At 43.5% G+C, this 12,125-nt stretch overlaps 1 protein-coding gene across 2 annotated transcripts in view; it reads left to right on the top strand.

Annotated features, from left to right (window-relative positions):
* The window catches only part of prkg1 (protein kinase cGMP-dependent 1), a 102,876-nt gene that overhangs the window by 2,843 nt on the left and 87,908 nt on the right, over positions 1-12,125 (top strand). For both annotated transcript variants that reach the window (XM_079756360.1, XM_079756361.1), the window contains exon 2: positions 7,499-7,665. In XM_079756360.1, the coding sequence (XP_079612486.1) occupies positions 7,499-7,665 (167 nt within the window). The remainder of the gene's footprint in view (positions 1-7,498; positions 7,666-12,125) is intronic.

A 12,125-nucleotide genomic window follows, 5' to 3' on the forward strand; every position in this document is an offset into this window, starting at 1 on the left:
TGTACATTCTAAAAAGGCAGTTCTGAGGAAATATTGCAAGATACATAAAAGACAACAGTACCTTGAAAACAGTTAAGAGTATACTAGTTTCCCCCATCATCGCTTAGAATTATTTTTCTCTATATGAGATTAGCACAAAGACACAAAAGATGGAAAGAGAGAACAACACCAATGTGATGTAAAATTCCTTGAAGGGATCCATTGTAAACTCAATAATTTGCTTTTGTAAGTTGCTGTAACTACAGCAATACACTACAGGTGTGTGTTTGCGTGAGAGAATACACTGAGTTCTTCCAAGTTGATGAAAAAATATATATATCAACAAATGTCAACTATCCGCATGTGTATATATCGATCCACTGAAAATGTATAAAGGCCCTCTTTGAATCTCAATCTCTCCATCTGTGGCAGATAAATACTTTAAAAAAAATCCAAGTAAGTGCAAGCTTCTGGTTTCTATGAGAAATTCGAGAATATCGGCAGAAAAAGGAGGTCTTGGATTGTTGAGTGGGAAACGGCAGAACTCTGTACCGACATCGAGGGTAGTCACTCTTCCCATCTCGGGTTGAGCACATTGCAGCTGAATGCGTTACATCTTTGTCTGGTGCTTCCATGGGCAGCCTGTTGGAACTCTATGTTGTGTGTGTGTGTGTGTGTGTGTGTGTGTGTGTGTGTGTGTGTGTGTGTGTGTGTGTGTGTGTGTGTGTGTGGAACGGGGTGTGCGTGTCTACCACAGAGTGTGTGTGGGTGTGTGTGTATGTGGTTGTTAGTGTTTGTGTCTACGTCTATGTACACATTACTAAGGGCAAGTTTGTGACTGTGTGTATGTGTGTGTGAGTGTGTGTGTGTGCGTGAGTGGTTGTGTGTGTACGCGTGAGTAAGTGTGTGTGTTTGTGTGTGCTCGTCTGTGTGTATGTGTGTGTGTGTGTGTGTGTGTACGCAAAAGTGTGTGAGTGTGTGTGTGTGTGCGCATGAGTCAGTGTGTCTGAGCGTGTGTGAACACATGGACCGGGGATACGCAGGAAGCTGGGAAAAGAGCAGACTGATATGTCGGTCACAACCCAGCACTCTCTAAAGACCACGACCCACCTCTCCTCCCCCCAGGGCACAGGGAACAGCACTGCATAATGTCTCAACACCCCGCCACTGCCACTGGGTCGAGGGCTGGAGGGAGGGACTCAGCCACCGAATGGAGTTCTCTAGACACATCATGATGATGAATCTGTTATTTGTGAGTCTCGCACCCCATCCTCTGAGCTACAGCAGGGAGCGCAGGCCGGCCTGCCATTCAGGCCAGAAGGACGTGTCAGGGGCTTTCATGACCCGGCCCCGACCCAGCTGGGATGTGACGTCCGTGTTCAGATGAGTGGGAGATGACCAAGGGCACTTATCCTAACATACGTCAGTGGCTCAGGAAAGGAAGGTTGCTGGTTAGATCCCCGGCTCCCTCTAGTTAAGCGTGGCGCTGTCCCTGACCAAGAGGCCTAGCCATAGCTTCGCTCCATGAGCTGGTTGTTCCCTTGCGTGGTTGACACCACTGTCAGTGTATGAATATGTGTATTAACGGTTGAATGCAAACCAAATTGTATGTACTGAAGAGTATTGACTGGGCCAAGGTCAGAAAAGCGCAACATGGACACACTGAGTACACCATCATCGTTTTTATCCTTGGTTTTAGCAGACAGGCGAATGTTTAAGAAATGATGTTTCTTTCAAGAGTGATTTCTTGGAGGGAAAAGGGCCTCTACCCTTCTGTTCTTCTCTATTCATGGCCCTCTCTCTCAACCTCTTCCCTCTTTCTATCTCTCTCTCTCTCTCTCTATCTCCTTGGATTCGTTTTCCCTGGCTCTGGCTGGCTCTCCCTGCTTTTGCCTTTGCCGACGAAAGCTTGAACGTATGTCAAGGCCGGTGCGCTCAGCAGTGTTAGGATTATACCAAGAGGTCTTACTAACATTATTCACTGTGTGTTTCTGTGTCTACAAGAGCTAGATTGGCTTATTTTCAAGAGCTAGGCTACATTGCTTTTTCTTGTGTGTGTGTGTGTGTGTGTGTGTGTGTGTGTGTGTGTGTGTGTGTGTGTGTGTGTGTGTGTGTGTGTGCTTGCTTGCTTGCTTGTCTGTGTGCGCATGCATTTGTGTGTATGTGTGTAGCTCATTCGTTTTTTTTTTTCAAATATTTTTTGTGTGTGTGTGTGTGTGTGTGTGTGTGTGTATGTGTTTGTGATATAGTGCGTGTGTTGGTGGGTGTCTCTGTGTGAGCACCCAGCTGTGAGCCTCTGCCCTCTGTCTAGAACACTGTCTAGAACCAATAAGCACTGCATCGGCATTGTGCCCGCCCACGTCGTCAGCCCACCCTGTCCAAGCATCGCTTGACAGCGTTTCATTTACTACTCCTGGAAGGCAGCGCGTGCGCTCCGTGTCTGCGTGCGCACTTCTATTTCAGACCGTCTGTGTAGGCTGCTCCAACTCTTTGTGTACAGCTTTGTGAACTTTCTCCAACACACTTGGCCAAGTTGAGTATATGTACGCCCACTCCCCCCCCACCAGAACATGAACCAGTCTCGGTCAGATTGCCAATTCTGACAACATAATTTGCTAAATGTGTTCCTGGTGAACAAGGGCCGAGGGAAATGGTGGAAAATTGGGAGTGGTGGTTTTATCCGCTAATAGGCTCATTAAACACAGAGTGGCCATTTTACTAGCAATTCCATTGTTGCAGTCTAGATCAGTGGTTCTCAAAAACCAAACAAGGAAAAAAGGAAAAGGTCACCCAAAACGCATATGTCTTAATAAAGGTATTATACAGCCTGTGGATGCCTTGCTACTAGGTTTGTGTTCGCTCAACGTGATCCACATGCCACCAACCATATTTTGTTGTGACCATATATGGGTTATGCATATGCTTTATGCATGACCAAGATCACAATGACAAAATACTTTGGTAGTGTTTGATAGATTCGATTGATTAGTTAGGAGTTTGACTTTGCACATAATTATACATATTGTTATAATTGTTTGAGAACTGTGAGACTCACTGCCTATTAATAAAACTGTTTGTTAGACTTTATATTCTTAAAGAATACTCTTACAGTTGCTGTGTTTATTAAATTCGATTAAACAGGCTACAACGAGTAGTCACAATAAAGTAATAATTGCATTTTCATTGCACATTAACCACTCCTGCACCATTATCTCAGGTGAACTAAGGTAGGTGTGTCCTGAGTAGGGGATGTTTCCTCTGTCACACGGTTTCCCTTCCTGTGTGACAGGACGTTCCAGACTGCAGCTTTCCACAATCTTTCACTGTTTAGGGAATGTGGGAGTTTGAATGGTCAAAACATAAAGCGCTTGAAGAAGTTTTCAACATACATAGACAAAAAATACCAATCTTCCAGGAGTCAATATTTTCACCCTCTATATGGAAATACCACATCTCAAGGACACTTCCTTCCCTCACACATGTCCCCCCCATCCCATTTTCTTATGCACAGCTAGTAAAGTGCACTTAGGTTCCTCCACACTTAAGGGATACATACATACTGAGCCGCTTATTTGATAAGTGCGCATATCAAGTGCGCATCAAAGTGCCCGAGTGCACAGTGTGTTTTTAATCGAATGGGGGGCACTCCAAAGCCTCACTTCATTGTATCCAATGAAGCAGGCGATCTCCTCGTTACTGGAGGCGATATGGCCTCGCGGACGCGGCGCGATGTGGGTCATGCACTCGCCGAGCGTTGATGAAGTGCGTGTTGAGCCGGCTACGCTATTTTCTCATGAGAGGAACGGTATACTCTTGTGCAAAGTGTGTATGAGTATGCACATGTTATACAGTGTGGGTGTTGAAGCCAGGCATGTTCTCTCTCTTTCTCTCTCTCTCTCTCTAGCACCCTCCCTATCTGTATCTCTCTCTCTCTCTCTCTCTCTCTCTCTCTCTCTCTCTCTCCATAACACATACTTTCTCCTTTTACGGTAACGTTTCTTTGTTTGCTCTATTGCGGAGGGTGACACATTTGGGAAAAACACATTTGGGGCACAGGAAATGAGAGCGTGAATGTTAATGAATGCGTGAATGTTTACAGGACCAGTCATACTCAATCCCCTGCAGAGTGTGTGTGTGTTTGTGTGTGTGTGTGTGTGTGTGTGTGTGTGTGTGTGTGTGTGTGTGTGTGTGTGTGTGTGTTAGCATAATGAGTTATATCAGCATGTTATTAATCTAGCCTCATGTGAAAGAAAACAGATTGTTATAAATGCCACCTTATATATAGCGGAGAGAGAGGGAGACAAATAGAGGGAGGGTCTTCTGGCCTCAGAAGGCCCTATTTGAAGCCCATAGGTCCATAGGCCTCTTCTCCTGTTCATACTCCAACAAAACCACCAAATTAGACCTTACAGACCTTACCTTACCTTACCTGAATTATGCATGCAAGTCCTCTCAATGTTAATTTAATTCTCCCCCATCGCTTCCTCTTGACTAGTCTCTCTCTCTCTCTCTCTCTCTCTCTCTCTCTCTCTCTCTCTCTCTCTCTCTCTCTCTCTCTCTCTCTCTCTCTCTCTCTCTCTCTCTCTCTCTCAATCTCTAATGTTGACTCATGAATTAATTATATTAGCACCTACTTAATCTTTATTATGGAAAAAGTGATCTCAGCTTGGCAGTAATTATTATTTATTTTTTTGACTCTTTTGCTGACAACCTACTCAGGGGTCTAGTTTCGGTGCTTCACACACATGAATTCAAACACACAAACCAACACATAATTATTTTTTAGAAACACACACACACACACACACACACACACACACACAAACCTTACAGAATATTAATATTTTCCACTTGGCCTTGAATTTTCAAAGGTCGAATGAACAATTTTATGGTCCAATGGTTATTTAAACCTTTTCTTATTAATTTATTTTAAATATTCGATATCTGGGAGCGTGTAATTTCAGAGCACTCACAAAACAGCAAGCTGGATACCTCATTTAACGATGCAATTAATCCTAATGTCTGCTTCTTATTCTGTGGTATAAGTGTACTGTACTCAAAAAACGCATCAGGATTAATGCTTGAGCTTTAGAGGAAAGCTGTTATGTATGCATTTCTATGTCTTGTTCAAAGGCCACCAAGGCGCTCAGATTTAGTCTACATGCAGTGAGGCCCAAAGCAGTTTATATTTGTTCCCGTTCCTTTGCATGTTGCACCCAGAAATGTAATAGTTTGGAGCTTCAGTCAAGGTATCACCCATTCATAATTCAAGTGATTTCATCTAGAGGATGAGCACGGTGCATCACAATAATGAATCCCCCATTTCTGGTTAAATTGTGTAAAGCAGCTACTCTATGCAGTGCATGCATTCACTATTCAAGATTGATTCATTCTCAAGCTATATTGGTACAATCTCTGTGCAACTCTTGATGCTGATATTGCTCAGTGCTCAGCTGACAATCCCACCTATTGGGGGGATCGAAGGAGTCCAGAATAGAGCCACCAAGCTAGAGGAACAGGGTAAACACAGACACTATGGGATGGTCGATGATTTAGTGAATTGCGTGGGTGATGCAACTGGTATTAATAACATAATCCTCCTCACACTGCGTTGTCCTTTTAACGCCAAACCAGCATACAGACAGAATCAATCAGAGCCCTTGGGGAGACGCTCCGATTGTTTTTTTAGAACTAAATCATTGAGAGTAAAACAAAGGGACCGCTTGACAGAAGAAAAGAATATCAATATTTTGAAGCTAAATAAGAAAGAAACACAAACTGAAACATTGCTCAACTCTAGAAAGGGCTGACAATGAAAGGCTTACATTATGGCAACAAACTCAACAATTACTTACATAAGTAATTCTTAGTTTTTGACAATTTAACAATAACAAGAGTGATATGATTAATCTTGGGCCAACTATGGTGTGAGCTCCATCTCCACCCCTAAGATAAATAAATAAAAGCAGGTGTAGGTGTTCAGCATGAGGTCAGAAACCAGGAAGTGAATGAAGAGGGGAGCATTGAATGCTGAACATGTTGCACTACATGGCATTCTGTTGGTTTGAATAGATAAAGTTGGAGCCGTTCTTGGTTAAACTGATTCTGATGTGTGTAGGCCAGGTTGGCATGGTTTAGAGGGTGAGGATGGTCGTGAAGCAGTTGTCAGGTGTGCATCCCCAACAGGTGGGTGACATGGTCTGCTCTAGCGTGTCACTTATCCCTTCAAACTGAAACAACGGTCCCAAACAACCCTTACCAAACTGGAACACAGCCAAACCTGTAAGCATCCTTCAGCAAGCTGCAGCAAGCAGCAAGTATCTGAGTTAAGTCCCTTTCAATAAAAGCTTCTGCTAAATCCCTAAAGGTAAATATTAAATTATCTGTTGTATGTGATGTATAGAAAAACAACTGCAATGTTGTACAATATTGTAGATCTATCCAAAAGTGAGCTTGCTTGCTAGCTAAAATGTATCCGTACCTGCGTCAACGTCTTAGCCCTGGGTGGAGCCAGAAAGCATTGCAGGACACTTCGTAGCACTTCGTCACTCAATCACTCAGGGAAGTCAGGAAATTAAATGAAAACTGAATGAAACCACACCCTTATCCTGCATCACACAACACCGAAATGTGGAAGAAATGATTAACGTTGTGACTATTAGACCTCAAATAAATCCATAAAAGAAAACATAAGAGTTAGTAAAGCAGAGTATAAGAATTGAATCCAATACAGTGGGTTCTGTTAACTTTAGCAGTAGAATACTGGAATAATATTTTCTATTTCAGCGAGGCAGCAACAGGTTCTCAGCCACAGGGTGCAGGGTATACAGATGTCCTCGGCAACCCCATAACACAGACAATACATTCATTTTATTTTCTCTCTTTCTCTCTACCCTCTCTCCAGTTTTATTATGCTTCGCCCCTCTGTGCCTCCACCGCTCTCCCTCCCACTCCTTCTGCTCTTTTCGCTTCGTCCCACTCTTTCCCTCTCTCCATCTCGTTCTCTCTTATTCTTTCTCTCTCCATTCAGCCCCCCCCCCTCTCTCTTTCTCTCTCATTTTTTTTCTCTCACCCTCCCGCTGTCTCTCATTATCTCCCTTTTCCTTCTCCTAGTATTCTATGTTCCTGTACATGTGTGTGTGTGTGTGTGTGTGTGTGTGTGTGTGTGTGTCTGTGTGCGCGTCTGTGTCGTGACGTGACCCTATGGACAGCGATAGCTTGGGGAGCTTCTGTGATCCAGTGTAACTGCTTTTTAATTGTAAACCATTACACAATCTTGTCTTCCAACTGCTGAATTTTACATGATGCTATTTAGTAATTTCGTCTTTGGTCTTTTTTGTCTCTTTTTCTATTTTCCTCTACTTGAATGCTCTTATTCTTTATAACGAGTAATGCCTCTTCATGGGCATTATGTTCCCTTTAGTCTGTCGTTCCCTTTAGCCTGCAGTTCCCTTTACACTCACAATTGAAGGCGCTAACTTCTGGTCTAAACGGCCGTCGCCCTGCCCCCTCTCTGCAGGTCCAAGGAGCTCATCAAGGAGGCCATCCTGGACAATGACTTCATGAAGAACCTGGAGCTGTCCCAGATCCAGGAGATCGTGGACTGCATGTACCCCGTGGAGTACGAGACGGACTCCTGCATCATCAAGGAGGGAGACGTGGGCTCCTTGGTCTATGTTATGGAAGGTATGAACACACACGCACGCACACACACATACACACACACACACACACACACACGCGCGCGAACACACGCACACACATATCCTCTCTATCACGCTCGCTCTCTCTCTCTCTCTCTCTCTCTCTCTCTCTCTCTCTCTCTCTCTCTCTCTGATTGAACTCCTTTGGTTATTCATTGTTGTTCAGGATCCCAGTGTTGTTCAGACAGTGTTCAATAAATCAAAAGCTCTGATGAAAAGAGGAAAACAATCCAGTGGCAGGCCGCAGGTCGGTAATAGGCCTGCCGAATCTCTTAACTGTCTGTCTACCTACCAGCCCGGCTACCTGTGCACACTCTGACCGTGCACTCATGCGTATGAACGGAGTCTTCCACAAGGTAAGGCAGACCTGATGCCAAAGGTAGCAGTCTAGTAACATTGTTTTGGGGGAGTGGCTTCGGAGGAATGCCTGAAGGGGGGGAGTGGGAATGTTCTGGTTGGATACTTTTTGAAATCTAGATTATTACGGCTGGTTTAACTCTGAAGCTGATGAATAAGGATTAGAGTAATGGTTCTTTTTTTTCTGTTTGATGTTCATCACTCATGTATATCCGTCCGTCACCTCCCCCTAGTTGATCATTTAGTCGTTGGCGTTATCATTGTGAAAGTTATTCAAAACAAGTTTAGTTCAAGAGCGACAGGATAGTGTAGTGTGTTGTGGTGTTTGCCTCCCAGACGGAAGTACTGGGGTTTTTTACCCAGTGTTTGCAGACGACCCGTAGGGACCTTTGAGCTGGAGACCTACCTGCTTCTGAGTGACATGCACTTGAAATCAACGGTCTCTTTGGATTAAAGTGTCTGTTGACAAAACACACACACACACACACACACACACACACACACACACACACACACACACACACACACACACACACACACACACATCCCCAGCCCCCTCCTGTCTCCATGGTGGAGCGGAGCTCGTTCCTTTCATGCGAGGGTTCTATTTATTCCACCCCCGAATGGCAGTGTGAGGCGTTTTTGTTTTGCAAGCTAATAATTTTCAACAGCATGGATGAGTGAGTCCAGGTGCGATTTAATATGCCTCTGGTGTAAAAACAAAGTTCAGCTTATGTGTGTTTAGACCTTTACGGTATTGTCTCTGTGTGTTATAGTGTTTCGACAGACACACAGGGCAGTATGTCGTATGTAGACCAGTCGCCTGGCTTGCTTTACATATACCGTACATAAAGGTGACCTTTAGAAAACAAGTCCACACTGACTGCAGGTTGCTATGATAAGCTGTGGTGTGTGCTCGTCGGGTTAATGCGTGGAGCTGGCTGTGACGTTTGGTTAGGATTAGTGTCAGTAAAAGTCCTATAGTGCTTGATATTCTCTGTGCACATTCACAAGTGTTAACTAAAGTTGTGTCTGCCCAGCGAACAAATTGTTCAATTCGGCCTTCAAAGAAGAAAACGAAAGTATGTTTCAGTTCAAGGATGTCAGTTGTTTGACTCCCAGTTAAAACGAACTGACCTGCATCTGAATTCACTCTGAGTTGCTTTGCATAAAAGCAGCAACCACTTAATGAAATAATAGTAGTCGTTCTGCAACGTTGAATGAAGTGGTCTGAACGCCTGACCTTTCCATGACCATTATATGAGTGCTCTCTGTGCCATGGGCTGTAAGTAAAACACAGAGGTCATCATCAAAGCCCTGACCACATTGTGTAACATGTTCACACATACTATGGCGTTGTTGAACGCTACCCTTATAACTAATGGTGGTTCTGGAACATTCTGTAGCCTCTCTAGTTTGTCCAGCCTTTTTGTTTCTCCATGGTGACTCTGCTGTTCTGCGTGATCCCTTCTTACGCTTTTAAACTCTCTTTTGTGATTACCCAATTGTTATTCGATTTCATTTTGATTAACTTGTACATACATTTTCTTCATTTTCTCTACTCCGTCTACCAATTTATTTTATTTGGCTGCCATTTTCTTTGTGTTCAGTTAAGCTTTCTGATTGCCCTACGTTCTTCTATATATTTTTTATGGGTTTCACTTTCACAAAGTTATCTCCCCTGCCAAAATATCTGCTGAGACACTGACACTGCAGAGACAACACAACATCGCAATGTTGAATAATGGAATAGGGCTTGGGACTGTAGCAGCAGTAATAACTTAATTCTTCCGAATTTAACAACAACAATCCTGTGATGAATCTTATCAGTGGTATTTTTGCTGCATTGAAATTAAAACCTTATTTGACAGGTGGTTGCCCCGAAAACAAGGTTTGAAAGCAACTGGTTTCGGTTAGTCGAGACGCACCAAGTGTGCGGCTCTCTTATGCCCACTCAGCACTGTATATATCAGATGTGACTGGGAACATGATCTATTATAAGTATTCCCCGCCAGCCCAACCTCCCCATTCACACCTGCACACCAAGCAGAAATAAACGGGAAGTCACTGTCTATGGCGCCCATATAAGGGCATTTTATCGAGACGGAAAGACATCATCTTCCCGATGTTGAAGAGGCTGGACCATAACCACGCCAGGGTTGGACTACTGCGGCTTATAAAGACAACCTTGTGTATTATTTTCCTTGTCTTATCCCTGGAGGTCAAAGGTTGTAGCCCCAGGTTTTACAATAGAGCAAAATAGACCTCAAGTCTACTTTAATCTCCAATCGTATGTGAGCAACACCCATAGACATCAGATTGTTCCAAAACCAGAAAAGTTACTGATAATCAAAAAGAAGAAAACGATGAGGCGTTGTCGGGTCTTGTGGACACACCAGCTGCCGGCAGAAGGATTTGAAGGAGTTATATTACATTACCTTTCATTTGTAGACGCTTTTGTCCACAGCGAATTACAGTAAGTGCATTCAGCAATGAGGATATTACCGAAAAAATGCAAGAATGCTATTAAAACATAAAAGTTTGTAAAATAAGAAAGAAGAACTGCTTTTAAGTGCTCAGGCAGAAACGATTTGGTACCTCAAGGGAATTTGAAGTGCTGCTGCAGCTATTCACATAACTGACAAAGAACAAACCTAATTTACAAATTCACAGCAGGTGATGTGAAGATGCAGACGCTTACCTACCAGTTAGCGGTTGTTAGGTCCCAGATTGGTGTTTCCAGGAAGACCCCCCCACCCTCACCACAGAATCCACAGAACCACCCAGCCACACGCTGCAGAACAAAAACAACCGTAACCGCTATGTCAAGCTAGTGAGAGAACTGAGATCACACCCTGTGCCCCAGTGCACAAGGAACTGCTGGCTGTTATTATATCTAGTCAATATATTTATTACTCTTCATTAGTATGAGGAATGCCTTTATGTTATGCAAAATATAATCTATGGTAATTCAGTGCAATACATTCTATCCTTAATGCCTACAGTTTATGCAATGCTTCACGTACATTATTTTTGTGTCATACAAAATATGCAGGGCCGCTGCCGGCCATTTCGGTGCCCTACGCGAGCGGGCGGGGGGCGGGGGGGGGAGCCTCTTTTTATATATTAGGTAAAAACATATAATTGCCGAAATTGAGTGATAGGTTATACAATTAAGAAAAAACAACGGTGGGCCTCTTCATAACTAATTGATATATTTTTTTAATTCAATAACGTAATAATTATTTTTATTTTTAATTTTTTTTTACAAACCATCATTTTTGGTGCCCCCCCCCGGGTACTTGGTGCCCGACGCACTCTGCGTATAGGGAGCGGCGGGCCTGAAAATATGATTTAATATATGTTGTTGTTTTAGTTTCCCCTGGAACATGTGGTGTTTGTAACTGTCAAAGCGTAAGGGCTTTGTAAATAGAGACGGTATAATTATAATGTCCTTTCATGATGGATCTCTATAGTGATGTGTACTTCTTGCATTGACCTTGATTCAAGATGTACAAATAGCCTCTCTATGCTCTCTCTCGCTCTCTTATGGATCTTATGTAACACCTTAGCTGTGATTCTCACGGTACTGCCCACCCTGTTCTCTGTGTACATTAGAGAAAATGATCATCTTTACACGTCACATGCACACATGCTCGTGGATATACACACGCACACACACACCGCACCCCCACACACAAACACAAACACATAATCCCAGGATAGATCCAAAAAAAGACTCATCACTGATACACAATAATTACGCTAGACTGATCTGGATTACCATTTGTAATAATTGTTTCGTCCTTGAGTCTTGGATAGTTTAATTAGTGTAGTCTAGTTTATTAAAGTGGGTGTGCTGTGATGACAGTGGTTCAACCTTTCTTGAACCAAGACCCGCTTTTACAGTTGCCAGTCTACCGGTCCAAATAGGGAGCCGTAAAACGAAAAGGCTAACTTTGTTGCCAGATTGACAACTTCATTGCCAACCTTTCCCTCTGTTCTGCTCGCTTTCAGCTTTCATTCATCGTCACTCTCACCCGCTCGCTAACTCTCACTCACCCAAACACACACGCGCTGCACACA

Source organism: Pollachius pollachius, assembly GCF_949987615.1.
Source record: "Pollachius pollachius genome assembly, chromosome: 19".
NCBI lineage: Eukaryota > Metazoa > Chordata > Actinopteri > Gadiformes > Gadidae > Pollachius > Pollachius pollachius.